Genomic DNA, 17,363 nt, shown 5'->3' on the forward strand with positions numbered 1-17,363 from the left:
CCAAAAAAATGCTATTTATACACTTTAAGCAATTACAGCATTGTTAATTTACAGCTAGTGCATACAATACTAAACTGTATACCACGACTTATCCCTTACAACGATAAGCACTGCCTTGGGCACATATCCCGCAGTAAAAATACATTGAAGAGAGGGGAGTGTGTTTATTTATAACCACACGTAACATTCTATTACTTTAAACACCAGCTGCAGCATTATTAATGTACGTCTCGTCCATATGCTGCTACTTATTATCCCTCACAGACACAACATAAATGTATTATTAAAATAAGCCATAGATAATAGCGAGCAGTCGTGCTTACAGCGAAACAGTCTGAGAGGTATAACTATTAATATGAAACATTTACAAGCTGTTTATCGGGAAACATACTTTTGCAAATATAATCATTAGGCGCGATGCTGAAAAGTGCAGTCTCCGCCACTTATGAAGGGCCATTGCTTGAAACGTCGCCTCTGATATCGTTATCCTCTGAAGAGTTGTGTTGTTTGTTGGCTGTGCTGGCGCGGCATCACCCGCATCATCGTTTAGTTTCAGGGGAATGAGAGTGAGGATGTTGATGAGGATGTTGATGATGATAACCACGATGAAGAGGATGAGGATGGTGATGATGAAGATAAAGCAGACGATGAGGATGGTGATGATGAAGATGATGATTACAATTATGATACAGATGATGCGGATGGTGATGACAAAGAAGATGATGAGGGAGGTGATGATGATGATGAAGATGATGATGCAGCAGATGATGATGGTGATGATACAGATGATGATGAGGGTGGTGATGATGATGGCAATACAGAAGATGATGAGGATGATGAGGATGGTGATGCTGATGAGGGAGGTGATGATGACAATACAGATGATGATGAAGATGATGAGGGAGGTGATGATGACAATACAGATGATGAAGATGATGATGAGGGAGGTGATGATGACAATACAGAAAATGATGATGATGATGATGATGACGGAGGTGATGATGACAATACAGATGATGAAGATGATGATGAGGGAGGTGATGATGACAATACAGAAGATGATGAAGAAGATGATGAGGGAGGTGATGATGACAATACAGAAGATGATGAAGATGATGGAGGTGATGATGACAATACAGAAGATGATGAAGATGATGATGAGGGAGGTGATGATGACAATACAGAAGATAAAGATGATGAAGATGCTGAGGGAGGTGATGATGACAATACAGAAGATGATGAAGATGATGATGAGGGAGGTGATGATGACAATACAGATGATGATGAGGGAGGTGATGACAATACAGATGATGAAGATGATGATGAGGGAGGTGATGATGACAATACAAGAAGATGATGAAGATGATGATGAGGGAGGTGATGATGACAATACAGAAGATGATGAAGATGATGAGGGAGGTGATGATGACAATACGATGAAGAAGATGATGAGGGAGGTGATGATGACAATACATAAGATGATGAAGATGATGATGAGGGAGGTGATGATGACAGTACAGAAGATGATGAAGATGATGATGAGGGAGGTGATGATGACAATACAGAAGATGATGAAGATGATGAGGGAGGTGATGATGACAATACGATGAAGAAGATGATGAGGGAGGTGATTATGACAATACAGAAGATGATGAAGATGATGATGAGGGAGGTGATGATGACAATACAGAAGATGATGATGAAGAAGATGATGAGGGAGGTGATGATGACAATACAGAAGATGATGATGAAGATGATGAGGGAGGTGATGATGACAATACAGATGATGATGAAGAAGATGCTGAGGGAGGTGATGATGACAATACAGATGATGGAGATGATGATGAGGGAGGTGATGATGACAATACAGATGATGGAGATGATGAGGGAGTTGATGATGACAATACAGATGATGAAGATGATGAGGGAGGTGATGATGACAATACAGAAGATGATGAAGAAGATGATGAGGGAGGTGATGATGACAATACAGAAGATGAAGATGATGAAGATGATGAGGGAGGTGATGATGACAATACAGATGAAGATGATGAAGATGATGAGGGAGGTGATGATGACAATACAGAAGATGAAGATGAGGGAGGTGATGATGACAATACAGAAGATGAAGGTGATGAGGGAGGTGATGATGACAATACAGAAGATGATGATGATGATGAGGGAGGCGATGATGACAATACAGAAGATGATGAGGGAGGTGATGATGAAAATACAGAAGATGAAGATGATGAAGAAGATGATGGTGATGATGATGACATTACAGAAGATGATGAGGGAGGTGATGACAATACGACGAAGAAGAAGATGATGAGGGAGGTGATGACAATACGATGAAGAAGAAGATGATGAGGGAGGTGATGACAATACGATGAAGAAGAAGATGATGAGGGAGGTGATGATGACGATGAAGAAGATGATGATGATGAGGGAGGTGATGACAATACGATGAAGAAGAAGATGATGATGAGGGAGGTGATGACAATACGATGAAGAAGAAGATGATGAGGGAGGTGATGACAATACGATGAAGAAGAAGATGATGAGGGAGGTGATGATGACGATGAAGAAGAAGATGATGATGATGAGGGAGGTGGCTCTGCGAGGCACGGTGATGTCACTGCTCACGTGGCGTGCCGGGGCCGTCACCACGAGCCCGGATAAAGAGAGAGAGGGGGGGGGTCTTGAGGCGGTCGCCGCTGCCGCTGCTGCTGCAGCAGTCCCGGGGCAACGCCGAGCGGCAGTGGCTCGCTCGCTTTCTCTCTCTCTCTCTCATGCCGGCTGGCAAGAAGGCGAATGAGGAGAGATAGAGTAAGCGACAAGACGACGAGGAGCGGCGTATCGGTAGTCATCGTTTAAAGCATCGGCAACCACATTCGCCCTTGGGTGGGCGATGCGCGCTGTCTCCGCGTGAGAGAGTTGTAATAAGTAGCAATGTTGTGCTTGTCGTCATAATGTTGTTGTCATCATGTTGTTGTTGTCATAATAATGTTATTGGAGAGCTGCGCTCGGCACGGCAACGGTGATGAAGGAGTCGTCCTCATTATCATCACCACCACCCGCAACCTCCTCTCGCGTGCACGATTCTCAATGAAGCCTCTCGTCTAGGTACGTGGCGGAATGCGGATGAACAATTATTAAATTCGGTTCCAAGCAGCAGCAGGTAAATGTGATAGGCTAACGACGCAGAGACACCCTCACTCGCCCCACCAGCACCCCCCACGTGTAGTGTGGGGTAAGTGGCGTGCCATTGGGGAGGGCTCTTCCATGTCGCCGTGGCCGCCACCCTTGTCACAACTTCGTTGCTTCGCTCGATGCATTCTGAACGTTGTCCGACGGCTCCCTGCAGGGAAATAAAGCGGACAGACAGTGTGAGCGAGAGAGAGCGAGAGAGAGACACGCGGGGGCATTGGGCAAGCGACAGCTGCGCACACCGAAGAGGCTATTTGAAGCGGGGCTCTCCGACTCTCGCTCTGGTGGGGCGGTGTGAAGGATCTGGGTTAAATTTAGGAGCAGCACTCCCCCTCCTCCTCCTCTTGCTGGACCACAGCTACTGGGGGGGGAGCCGTGTCTGCTCGCACGTAGACGCAGCCGCCGCCACCACCATCGGCACCAACAACCTTTACGTGCTGCTCGAACAACATCATCTACAGCATCAGTTGCTGCTGCTGGAACCACCATTATTATTTACGACAACAACCACCACCACCAATTAAAAGTTGCCTCAACGCTCGTCCTCTAGAGAAGCTGCTCCGCCGAGCGAACGATCTCGACTTGGGCTCCATTCACCACGAGACCCGATCCCGGCAACGCCCGACTCCACCATCTGAGTCGTCGGCGGGTTTCACTTTTCACCAGGCTACTTGCGATTCCCCATTGGCCAAGGTCGAGGCCACCCAGCCAACGTCCACCATCTTAGCACCTCCACCAGCGGGTCCACCATCTTAGCACCTCCACCAGCGGGTCCACCGTCTCTGGGAGCATCTGCGCCGTCAACTCTGCGGTCCCCTCAAGCGCCACCGACGTTCCGCAGCGGCAGCAGCAACAGCAGCAGCAGCATCGCTCACACTTGGCCAAGCTCGACTTTCGGCTCTTTAACAGCTGCCAACCATCAGCACCAAGCAGGCTTTGCGAGAGCTGCCGCTCATTGTCCAACGCCGGCTGCACACCTCCATTCGAGGAGTAGGAGACGATGTGGAGCACGGCCACGTGTCTGGGAGGTTGATCGCTTGGCCGCGCCGGGCATTGTCGAGGTGCAGCGCGAGTTGAGTTTCGTTTTGACGTTTCATTCACGTGGCCTTTTCCTCTCTCTCGCACACTCGGGGTGGGCATTGTTGTCCCATCGTTAGAGCTGTGTTTAACTTCGCCTCTCGCTCTCTCTCACTGTGGCCCACGTGTGCGTTCTCCTTGCAACTTTATTGTCAATTGCAACTTGTGTATGTTCCTGCATTAGCTTCATGTTTGATGGTGTAACTCTCTGGCTTTGCTCTCACAGACTTGAAGACCTTCAAATCACCAGAAGCTCGAGTTCCAAAGTCTTGACGCCGTGCACGAATACTATAACTTGACCCCGAGTTCGCTGCCTTCACCACCAGCAGCAACCGCAGCAGCACCACCACCAACCTACTGGCTCGTCCACCATGGCCCTCCACGTGTCGGCCGATGGCCTCCTGAGCGTCCATGACAAGGAAGACTCCAAGTGTCCTCCGACGCCAGAAGATCAGGACGAGGGAGAGGGCGCCTTCCATCTCCTGCCCAAGTCGTCGCCACGCTTGCCCAGGCGATCTTCCAACGACGACCTGGAGGCGGGAAGTGGGACGGAACCAACGAGCCCGTTGATACCTACGTCTCCTTCCATCGGCTCGCCCAGGAGACGGGTGTCCTTTGCGGACAACTTTGGACTGGAGCTGACCGCGGTGAAGTTCTACGACGAAGCCGAGGTGCCGGATGTCCCCGAAGCGATTCTCGACCCGCTCCGGGATGAGACCGACGACGATGTGATGAGGAGGTTGACGTTGAGATTCAGGAGCTGCGACGTGATGAACGCCACCACCAACTCGACCTCCCCCATCTCGCCCCCCTCCACGTGCAAAGGCCACCTCTTTTTGAAACCCAACTTTGATGTCCCGTCCAGCAGGTCCGACCTCCTGGCCGAGGTTCGTGCTAATCAGGTGGCGCTGGAGTCTGTCGCCGTTGAGGAGGAGGACCCCCTGTGCGTCAGGATTCTAATGAGGGTGCACAACATCTGCTACCAGAAAACCGTGTTCGTCCGCAGGACTTTCGACGGCTGGGCCAGCTTCTACGACCTCCTTGCCGAGTACGTGCTGGACTCGAACGATGGCGCCACGGACCAGTTCGCGTTCCGTCTCTCGCTGCCACCTCCCCTTGCACTGGAGGGCACCGCCATGGAGTTCGCCGTGCGTTTTGAGACCCCCTTTGGCTCCTTCTGGGCCAACAATGGGCAGACGAACTATAGCCTCGTCTGCTGCTGGGCCGATGATGTGGACGGGATTGGAGCGGCGGCGACACCTGCTGCTGAGGAGGAGTCCGCAGACAAGAACTTGAGGAGCTGTCTCAAGACGAAAAGGTGCGTGGTGGTGAGACCCTTCTGTATAGTGTTTAAATTAGGGGGGGGGGGGGTATGGCCAGAGTAACATTTTAAACAAACTTTAAACGAATGTTGAACGTTAAACTGAATGAGTAACTATATGGTCTGCCCCTTGTCTTTTATTCTGCTGCCCTTGTCCTGTGTAAGAAGAATGGCTGCTACCGCCGTGATTTAAATGCCACTGGCTGGTTTTTAAATATTGTAAAACTTTTCAGAAATTAGAAGAGAGGCCAGTGGATTCCATACAAAATATATGTTTAAGAAAATTTACGAATATTGAGAATCTATAATGTTGTGGTTGTATTTTTACAACCAATGAAGGAATTTACATTGGCCATAAAATGTAATAATTGATTGTAAAAAAAACTAAAACGCTCAGTCTCATTTCAAGGCAATGCTATTTATTGAATGGTCCTGAGCCAATATTATAAATTCCATGTTTCAGTGGTTGGGGTTGTGCTTTAAAACGACGTGGCTTTTCACAAAGTTGTGCATTCTCAACAGTGATGATGCGTATATTATCAACCACATAAATAATCTCTCTAGCGTATGGCAAGTTTGCAAATCACACGTCTAAGTTTAAGTCTGATCAGTTGGCCCTTAAAAGAACGATACAGTAAAATTATTAAATTTTGATTTAAAGCTTTCGTGACTGCAGAGATTCATATTCTTGGTTCTACGTGACTTTACCGAAAGAACCAAGAATATAATAGTAAAATTATTGTTCTTGAATGACATTGCGGCGATGAACATCACCTAATTGTATTCAATTGACTCCACTTATCCACAGAAAAAAAACATGTGATTGAAAGGATGAGTTTTCCAATAAGCTTATCTTATCTGCAGAAAAAAACTTCCCATGCATGCCTGGAATAAGGGCTCCTTCCAGACTGGCGCATGGCCCCTCGGATAACAGGATGAATTTGCCAGTAGCTTCCTCTAAATCCACGCACACTGTGGATAATATGAACCCATGTTTCAATGCAGACAGAAAATGAAACCGATAATTGCAGATGGGGAGAAATAATGGTGTGGATACCAGGACTTTTCGCAACTCCCTCTGATAATGAGTTGTGGGTAATATGGTCGCGGATTAATATGTGGATTATGTCTTGGTATTAGGGTTTTAATGTCCTCTTGTTGTGCCCTCTGCAGCTGGGAGCCCTCTCCAGAGACACTGCAGGCCGAGGCCATCGCTGACGGTACGGAGATTAAAACGTGTAAAGGTATTGGTTGAAATGACAAATCGCTGAAGTTTATCTGCTGTGGGCAACACGTGTGTTTTGATAACAGCGGATTTAGATTTTATGAAAAATAAAACTTGCATTCAGCACGGTCCATCTGTTTAACATCATTGTTAATAATGAACCAAAGAGTAATATAAGGGTTAGTAAGTAGAGGTTTTTGCTGGCAGGGATTGTCCATTATTTAACCAGGTGAGTGCATTGAAATGTGTTACTCGTGCAAGAGGAACTGAGTAACCATGATTTCAGTTTTTGCGAGTGCAGCCTTGTGCTAAATATAAATAAATAATGCTGGTTACATCACTTGGCACAAATAGCCCGCAAAATATATTGAGGTATTTTATGCGCACTCTACAGCAACGAATTCCTTTTGCAATGAAGTAAGTGAACCATTGACTTTGTGCAAATACGTTTTGCCACAGTTCTAAAACTAGGCATACTCCCTGAACCCCAAAGCAAGCAACAACTATCCTTACCGGGGAGTAAATGTGGACATTTCAATGCATCTATACCGCTGTAATGAAACGCAAATATCAATTCAAATACGTGTGTGATGGCGTATATCTCCAATGGTGATCCTGATGCTTTCGAAATTGCACATTATTGTATAGCAGGGACATGCCCACCCACTATGCAACCACTGTTTATCGTTGCACAAAGTAATTCAGCCTCCTTTAACAGGGGGAAGTGCTCGTTTCACCGAACCCAAAACAAATGATGATGGCTTGGGTCAACTGTGATGCTCTCGAAGTTGGGAAATTTGCTGCTTTGCAAATGTGTTGAGGTCGTATGTACAATCCTCTGCGTGGCTCCTGATAGGTGCTTCTTAGCAACCGCCTCATGATTGCAGTAAAACACTGCAGTGCCAATGTTCATAGCGTCGCCATTCAGCTATGGAGACTGCCTAAAGGTTATTTTTTTCCATTACTGTACTGCCGCTTGTTAATAACGTCGCCTTATGACTAAAAGTAAGCTAGCTAATGCATCAACCAATGTGTACCTCTTTATTGGTGACAAGGCGGTGTTCATGATGAAGGTGGTGAAAAGTGTTTTCAGCTTTAGCTTCTCCACTGCCAATTCGGACTCCATCCCGAGTGTTATTTTTCTTAACTCGTTGAGAGGGAAACTGCAACACGTGTCGTTGACTTTTTCCTAAATATTATTTGGTCGGTTTAACCAACACACGACGACTCGTTGCAGACGTGTCTTTGCACATGAGCATTAGTCGTGTCATAACCTTATGACATCGAACTTGCCTTATTATGTTATCTGGGGCGTTTGCTTTCTGCTTGTATATATTTTACGACCGGGCGCATTCCTGCATGTGCAGTTGAAACAAGTGCAAACTAAAGCGAGTTTCCAGCATGACTCTATTTTGTAATTCACATCACAGCCTGTGGCCATTACTGGGCCGAGATGTTAATGAGTTTCTTTAACCCAGACGTCCTAGCTGCAGCCAAGAGTCGAACTCTTGAGGGCCTATTTATTGTCATGTTAAACTCCCATTTGCAATAAATAATAATACGTGCCAGTGTTAACATTACTTGTGCGTAGGTTACTGCTCCATTGGTGGTGGGTTTGCGCTGGAAACGAGCCTTCGTTTTGAAGCGGGGAAGTCTCGTGGAGACGGAGGGAGCATATACTTTTATCTCCCAACAGCTACAGCGTACGGAGAGATCCTTCGTTTAATACGGAGGCTTTCGTGACCAATATCATCCATAAGAGGTTTTTTTTGGGTTAGATTGCGTAAATATATAAATGCATTTCTGCGAAGTGCATTTGTCGTTTAAAAAAGTGTGAACACAATTCTAGAAAAACATTTCTGTAAAAACGTATCGATCCACTGCTGGTTAAAGGCCTCCCCAAGCTATGTCAGTTGTGACCATACTTCACCATGCTGGTCAATGTGGGCTGGTAAGAGGGGGACGCCAGTGTGTGAGGGGCAGCCATTCAGGACGGGTTAATTTATCATTTGGCAGCCGTGGCCAGTAATCAAACTCGGGTAGCCCAATTCGTGCGCTAACCTCTATATATGTACGTAGCCAACCCTGTGAATCGGAGGTGCGGGGGAAGGACAACAAACTAAACACAAAAAGCAGTTCTAAACAAATGAGTTCTCCATCTAGATTTAAAAGTGCATAGCTCCAGTGGCTTCCTAATATCGCAAGGAAGAGCATTCCAGATGGCCATAGAAGCGCATTTGAAAGCAAGTGACTGTTCGATGGCTAGCCAAAAGCCACTGCGAGGAAAATCGGAGTTCACGTGATGGTTTATGCTCTTTAACGAGATCAGCAAGGTATTTTGCTTCGTCTGTGCCACCTATTAATGTTAATTGTGTTAACGTGTAATTATCCTAATACTTAAAGACCCTATAAAGCAACTTTTGAGTCGTGTTGTCCTACAGTGTCTTTTGGTATTAGGGACCTGGGTGACATTCAGGTGTCCAGCTCCACCCCACCACCACGACCTTCCCTAATCCACACAGACCAGCATGGTGAAGCATAGTCCCCCCCCCCAAGCCAACGTGGTACGGGAAGGTTTTCATCCAGCAGCGGATTGAACAAGGGCTGTATATTGTTTGATGTTATATTTAGCAGATTTCCCATTCTGGATAGACAACCAACACCGACCGGATTATAAGATGTGCCAACACCCTTTGTTTTAAAATACAAGGGAGGAGAAAAGTGCATGTTATTATGTAAAGAAAACAGATTTTTTTTCAAATATATTTTTGTAAGATGATTTTTCAAAGTTGGCTATTGGCCAATGGCACGGGCACTTAGGGGACTCCTTTCATGGGTGATGGGGTCTCTGACTTTCGCTTGGGCAGAATAATTTATTTTGGAAATGCCTCGCTGCATTACACTGGGTCTTTGCAGGTATCAACGTTCCAAGCCAGTACAGACTGGCGCAGTGGCTTGGCATGTGAACTGCGCTGTCGTCAGTGTAGGTATTCTGCCAAGGTTATCATTGCAATCGTTACAATGAACATGGTGGTAATCCGTTATATTCCCTTTTTTTTACTTTATTTCCTTTTTGAGTGGAGTCAAATACCATAATAATATGTTTTTACAACAATGTGGCCGAAGCTCATAATTCCGCAGCATTAAGTCCGAAACGTTAATTTTTCTTTCTGGGATCCGATTGTAATCCGCACCGCTCGATAAAATGCGGTGCTTCATTTTGACAAAACGAGTGCTCGCATTTTGTCAAATATGCGTATTTAAATGTGTATGTATGTTGAAATGAGTTAGATGAGTGTTACGTTGCAAACCTGCCCAATCAATATCCTTGAGAAGTCGCGGGCGACGTGACCGTGGTTTGGCGAGGTCAATCCACTGCTGGATGAAGGCCATGTCTGATGATGATGGCTTTTACTGGTAGGAACGGAGTTGTAAACTGAGTGTACCAGCCTGCAATAGATTAATGTGTCCATCCGTCCCCTTTCAATACTTTAACGAAGTGAAATCTCGTGCTGTTGGGTGTAATAAAATTACGCAAAATTCCAATGTTCCTACCAGCCCACCCTGCAGGGACCTGTAAATGAAAAATCGCATAAACTAAACACGTAGACATAATGCTAAATTTGAATAGACATTGTTGTTTGACATGCAAAACCCAGTTCACAATGTACAAGACTAGTAACATACGTTAGCTATTTGCATGGCATTGTCACTCGATTTTATACTACTTGAGTAACCATGGTAAAATGTCAGTTACTTCGCAAGACACGTCCAATTGGTGACCCGTGCCGTTGTCATATTTCATCGGCCAATCATTACCTTATCAATCGTTTTGTGGGCACTGCATATCAAGTTACGCCACGAGCAGTATCTTTATTTTCGTGCAAACTACAACCTTGGTGGCGAATGGCCCAGCGTGTTTATTTGCTTGGATCCCCATGCTGGGCAAGAACCGTGGAGCCCATTGCAGTAAAGCACTGTATATTGCTTGGCCGCGTGCCATCATTGTGCAGGCGCATTTGCAGCGTTGCCTCCCCCTCCCCGTATGCATGGCTAATGAAGAGACCAATATGGCAAGATGAAATAACCCACCAAACCTCATCATGCCCAATTCGTGTGCGCGTTGCTTTCTCCGGGTGAAAAGTAGCTTCGTGATTTTTCTGCCACCCCTCCGCACCACCCCCCCCTCCAGGAATAAAAATCCATGGATTGTGTGTGGCTTCCCCACCCCCGCCCCCCCATTATTTGGCACAGGCTTGTTGAGTTGCCTTGTTTGACCCGCTGGTCTGGCTCTGAGCCCGAGGGATTTTAACAAATCTAAGTCTCTTCAACCATGCCCAGTCTCTAGGGGGGTATTGACATACGCCCACTTATTATACTCCCAGAGTGCGTTTGTGGTTTTGTATTTACCAGACCCCCGTCAATTGTAAATATTATTGTTAATGTTTTTAAATAATTATCGCAATCCTATAATTTAGATTTTATTTAAACGAGTGTTTGTGGAATTAGTTTACAACAAATCAATGGTGACCTAACGTTTGACATTGCCAAGAATTGATTTCTGGTGTAACAGCTCATGTTGCAAATTAAAACTGGCCTCACCTAAAATTGGAGAAGTATTTACTTGACCTACAAAAATGTTTTCCAACCTCTTTTTTCCCCCCCTTTGCAAAACGACACAAGGCACTTCTTTGAGCAAAGGACATGCAATAAAATGAGGGCTACAATAATAACGCTGATGAATTACAACACTGTGGTGTAAAGCAAATATGATCTTCTGGTTCTGGGGGTTTAATCTTCTCGGTGAAACTGCTGTCGTGCATTGCAGTGAGCAAGAAAAGTAATACTCTGCACTGTACTGCAGTTTTTTTTCTGACTGCGCTAAAAATATCACAGCCAGTGGCCAACACTGACAACACTAACTGACCGCCAAGGCATCTGTCCTCTTGCAGAATAAAACTCCTTCCAGCTAAACACCCAGGCTCACACGCCGAGCTACGCAGGCGGGTGCACAAACCTAGGCATTGTCTCAAAACGCCAACGTTGATTCCGAAATGTAAACACGTCCTTGCCGTGCTCTGCAGACAACCCCTGTGCAGCTCACCTTTCCCCCACCTTGACTTTGCTTTTGTAGCGGGGAGGGTTGTGTCCGCTTGTGGTCTTTGAGCCACTGTAAAGTCTACAGTTGCTTTGCTGACCCACTTGGATACCGCTCGCCGATTCGAGTGCTTGTTGTACCGCTGCATGGGTTTTGGTATCGCTGCAGTGCTGAATGGCTCTCCCTCAGATGCCTCCTTCGAGTTGCATAACACGCGTCGTTCATTGTGATGTCTGACGTTTCGCTCCTCGTGCCGGCCGGGAGATGCTTCTGTGGTGGAGCTAATGACACTGAATGAGTAGAGAAACGACGTTTGGACGTTGTGCTGAGCAGCATGTATTGTATTCCAACACGTAGTGCTCCTTACGTGACTTTATTTTTATCTCGACATTGGAAACTTACTTGAAGGTTATTTTGCATGACATAGTGGACAGAAATAATCGGATTATTTTTAAGGCAACGTCTGTGTCTGTCTCAAGACCTGTACACTAATGTCAGAGGGAACTTTTCGTCCTTGTCCCCAATTTTATTTGGACGACTTTTGGTGTCAGTAGCTAGTGCTGTTGCTTAGCCAGCAGAAGGAGATGTTACAGAACTAGTTCTGAGATCCCTTCCACACTCGGCACGACACTTTCCCACATGTCGTGCCGTAGAGAAGTTGTCACCGACTGGCAGCCAAACCGATATTTAATTACCAGAGCTGGAATGTTTTACCAAAGTAATTTTAAATAACCTAAATTATAATGATGGATTTTTTTGTGCTCATTGACTAGGCTGCTTGATACAGCTGAGAAGCGAGTGGTACAACCCAGAAGAAACACGTTGGGGCACTATAGCATTAACAGGACATCTGGCAGGTGTTTTATCCAGAGGAAGTAATGGATTTAATCGATTGTATTCGATTTGTTATTGAATATAATGTTCGGAAGACATACTCAGCATGAATGCATTTCAGTTGCGTATTGCATAAAAATGCCTCCCATAACACGTTTGAAAATTATATTCGTAAGAGAAAGCACTTAGCTGTGCACTCTTTTAATTCCAATTAATTGTTTAACATTTTCATGAAATATTATTGATGTTCATTGGAAATCGTGCACAAGAACACTTTGAGTAATACAGACTGCATAAGATGTGATTGAATGAAGAGCGTCTTTAACATTGTGTTAACATTCTCCCACAGACATGAAGGTGAATGATCTTGGAAATTCAGACCCACTTCACCCAAGCAATCTCAAGCCCAGCAGTTCAATGGAGGTACATTTCCATCGTGCTGTTTACTCCACAGAAGGTGGTCGGATATTAGTCGTGTAGTAAGGCATCGACTTAATGGATTCAAGTTTATTTTGCACTCCTGATACGTTTGTCGAATCGTGCATGCAAGAAGCGATTTTGTAAAGTGATATTCACATGGTATGCTAAAGTGTAACGTTTAGGATAATAGCAAAAGGAAACCATACAATGTTAGAAACGACTAACGAGATGGTGTTTATTCCTTAATCCTGACTTAACACCTAATTGTAAGAATTATTTGATTTGCCGGGGGGATGTATCGGTTGGTTAACGCTGTGCCTGTCTCACAGCGTTAAGCCAGCGCAGCTAAAAAAAAAAACCCCGTAGTTCAAATCCTAAAAGGGAATTTGCTTGCGTACACAACTATACCTTGTGTCAATGCAGTGTATTATGCAAAACCGTGTATACATTGCACAAGTCAACAGTGAAGCAAACCTTGGAGGTTAGAGGAGGTTGACTTTGCAACAGCCACAGGCTGTAGCAGAAGGAAGGAAACCATGGTGAGTTGTGGTGCCATCGGGATATTGCTCTGGTCATGAATTAGGAATGGCTAAATTATGCCTCTCAGAATGACATGTCATTGTGGCTGACATGCGACGGACATTACGCTCTGTGACAGAGCAGGTGGGAAAAGTGCTGCCCGCTGTTGCGTGTGAGGACCCAGAGGTCGCTTGAAAGGGATCTCAGAAGTAGCTTTGCGATATCTGCTTCCGTGGCTCATTTTATTTCACCAGATTCCCGTGAGAGATCCAAGTGGATACTTTGTTTCATGATGCTGATAGACAAATTGTTATAAAAATTGGGAACATTGCAAACCTTTTTTTTACGGGAATTTATTAAACGTTACTGCCATGTATTCGTTTGGAGATTCAGAGGCTTTTCTGGCTAAAGGGGTGTAATAGTATGCCACGTGTGTGCATATATAAACATCAAGAACTGCGCGTGTCCAGAGTTCAAGCATTTATCTCCACGAGAGGATTTTATTATGAATCGTAACATGTCACAGTGGGTATGATGAATCTCTTTCCCTACGTAATTGCAGCAGCGCCATAACGACTATAGCTCCTATGTGTGTGTGTTTACACAGTACAGTCATGCAATTATCGACTTCCATTCAGCTCGCCATAGTGATGTGTCCCGGGTTCATCGAGTTCATAGCCATGGCTGGCAAGCAAAAAAAGTATTGTGAAATTGATAGCACTTTCATGTTGGCCAAGGCCTCTAAAATATTTTTTATTACAATCTCAGGGCGTTTAATGAGAGAGTTCGCACACACATGACCAGACACACGTGCGAATATCCTCGATTTATCTTTATAGGCTGTTAAGGTAGTTGCTGTTTGTGAGCACATGTTTGCTCCAGGTCTTATTTTTTAGGCTGAACTAACTTTAGGGGCTACCCAAGCCATATCCAAACACCACTGTACTGTCAGTGTTAATTGCCAGCAACTCAACCCAGATTCGGGGTGATTCATAGCACCGAGTCTTGCAACACGACACATGCGCAGTCTAAATTGCAGTTCTTGCATTTTAAGCAGTGCTTTGTGCAGGTTATCTCGGAGCAGATTTTAAATGGCAGCGTAAAAGGGCAAAGCACAGCTGCCTCTTGGCTGGTCTGCTGGAGAATGCCCTTGGTGTCACAGTAGGGGGCACAATGAAGAAGGGGGGGGGGGCTCTTCAAGGAAAGGTCGCATGCCCTTTCGTGTCTGTGTGCGTGGTGTAATATCTCGCCACTGGGGCGCCGCGGTGGCGACCGTCTGGAACTGCTCTTCCGATTTATCGGGACGCCACTGCAGCTAAGTATGTTTAGATATAGATTGAAAATTAGAACTGCTTTGTTTTAGTTTGCTGTCTTTCCCCCGAACCTCCGATTAGCACGGCTGGCGACGTACGGTGCAAAAGAGTTAAACACACACACACATGTTAACTCCTTTGCCTAGTACAGAAGAGGTCATGGGTTTGACCCCGACCCTGATGCTTGTATATTTGGACTTTGCATGTTGTCTTTCCCCGTGGTCGTGTGGCTATTTCTCCGGGTCTTCCGGTTTTTCCGTCCGCATTTAGAATCCACATCACACGTTTAGAGTATTTGGTTACTATAAATGTGCACATGGCAAGCCATTTTCGTTGTGTCCAGGTCGCTTCTGAAAAAAGAGCGAAATAGCTCAGTGGGCCTTACACCCTGGTAACATAAATAAAGTTTAGTCTTTTATAAGGCCTGTGGGACAAGAAGAAACTTAACTCGTTGGGGTCAAATGGACCTTATGGTGGGACCCTGGGGTCCCGAATAAACGTAAGTCAAAATACCTTCTTTGGTTCTTTCGGTAAAGTCACGTAGAATGAGAATAAAATAATAAATTGATAAAATAAAATAACACAATAATATTCTCACGACGTTTCGGCCACAACACAAGCGGGATGAAGGCCGCTTGTGTTGTGGCCGAAACGTCGTGAGAATATTATTGTGTTATTTTATTTTATCAATTTATTATTTTATTCTCATTCTACGTGACTTTACCGAAAGAACCAAAGAAGATGAATCATTGCAGTCACGAAAGCTTTAAATCGAAATGTAAGTCAAAATAGTAATTAGTTAATTTATTTTTGGCGACTCCGTCCCACCGCGCACATAAATGCCGCGACCCACCAGAAATCATTCCTCTCCTCGTTCTTCACCAAGCACCCGTCGTTGCCAAAATTGCCGTAGTCATAACAAAACTGATTAGCGCATCGTGTAGAGCTCGTTGAGAGGAATAGATCGCCGTATCATTCGCCTTCAACAGACATAAAATGACGTCGCAACACAGTTTATGCGAGAGCCGGGGGCTTATGAGACCCCGGGGTCCCGCCATAAGGGTCAAGTGTGGAATGAGTCGCAGCGTTTAAAGAATCGCACTGCCAACCGCTGCCCCACATCACACCAAACTTCCAAGACCGATTTCGGTTTCTCTTAAATGCTGTGTTACAATTAATGGAAAACAAATAAAACCCATGAATAATGAAATCCAGGCATTTGCGATCCACCAGGCCTCCGCTTGGAAATTGCGACCATGCTTCACCACCCTGGTCACAGTGCAGGTTGATGAGGGCCGGCTTCTGTCGGAATGATTCTGACGTCGCTTGCCACCGACTGATGTTAGCTGCGGCCAGAACTCGCGTCACCGGGTTCACAGCACAGTGCGCTCACCGTTGTGCTACCGAGTTTGTATTTTAATGTAATACCTCGTACACTTGTCGCTGTGTGTAGTGATGTGTACATTTGTTATTAAATAATAATGCCCTGTGTCCAGGAAAAGTCGTGAATGGTTGGTGGGGGCGGGGAGGTTGGTTTTATTTTAAGGAGCATTTTGTTTCTGGGGGACAGAAGCAAAGAACGTGTAGCAGAAAAGCAATGTACTCCTGGCCACCAGGATGAGCTTCACTCAACGATAAAGTGGTCCCATGACCTTTGCCTCTAAGGCACTGCATTCCAGCTATGCGCCACCTCGTCTGGCAAACTTTTCCACGCACGGGCGGTGCAAAGGCAAACGGCCAAAGCGGTCGCCTGGATTGAGCGAGCCCTTGGGGTCATTGCTCATCCTGATTGGCTGCCTTGAGCGCAGTGGTGGTGGTGGAAAATCAGAATCTGTATTTATACTGGAGGAAGCCGATGAGCTATAAAGCTTTTTTTGACAGATTTTCCAGTAGGGAGCAGGTCAGAACGTTACAACAACAGTATCAAAACATGATAGGAGTGCAAAGTATAGGATCGGCAAAAATATACGTACAAAAAAACTAAACAATTTTTTATCTCACCAAATAAAGCCCATTGAACTATAACATTTTTCAGAAGCGACCTGGCCACAAATGACATCTCAACAAAATGGCTCATCATGTGGAAATGTATAGCGGAAAAAGTCACTTGTTCCGAGGTCAGCGAGTGCGTGTCCCCTTGGCTTTTTGGTAGTTTTGTGTAGCCCCAGGGGGATGGATGGCTAAGCTGTTCACCGAATGTGAATTCTCTTAGTCTCAAACCTTTTTTTAGGTTGTGTTTGATGCAGTCTGCCACAGGTTACATCCAGCGAGAAACGATTACCAAACCCACAGTTGTGCCAGCTTCACCGTGCTCCTATCTCAGGGAAGTTGCCGTGGTGCAATATA

The 17,363-nt window shown here is 45.5% G+C and overlaps 1 protein-coding gene across 6 annotated transcripts in view; it reads left to right on the top strand.

Moving 5' to 3' along the window:
- The first annotated feature begins 2,685 nt into the window (after positions 1 to 2,685).
- The window catches only part of LOC116949417 (uncharacterized), a 32,838-nt gene continuing 18,160 nt past the window's right edge, over positions 2,686 to 17,363 (top strand). The window contains exons 1-4 of one of the 6 annotated variants that reach the window (XM_032966720.2): positions 2,686 to 2,829; positions 4,514 to 5,605; positions 6,782 to 6,852; positions 13,115 to 13,188. In XM_032966720.2, the coding sequence (XP_032822611.1) occupies positions 4,659 to 5,605; positions 6,782 to 6,852; positions 13,115 to 13,188 (1,092 nt within the window). In that variant the 5' untranslated portion in view covers positions 2,686 to 2,829; positions 4,514 to 4,658. Of the gene's footprint in view, positions 3,127 to 3,203; positions 4,283 to 4,513; positions 5,606 to 6,781; positions 6,853 to 13,114; positions 13,189 to 17,363 lie in introns of those variants that run through there. The other 5 variants (XM_032966716.2, XM_032966718.2, XM_032966722.2 and 2 more) reach the window with 5 other exon arrangements.

The sequence above is a fragment of the Petromyzon marinus genome, chromosome 36 (genome assembly GCF_048934315.1).
Source record: "Petromyzon marinus isolate PM22_M1 ecotype Great Lakes invasive population chromosome 36, UKy_Petmar_22M1.pri1.0, whole genome shotgun sequence".
Lineage (NCBI taxonomy): Eukaryota > Metazoa > Chordata > Hyperoartia > Petromyzontiformes > Petromyzontidae > Petromyzon > Petromyzon marinus.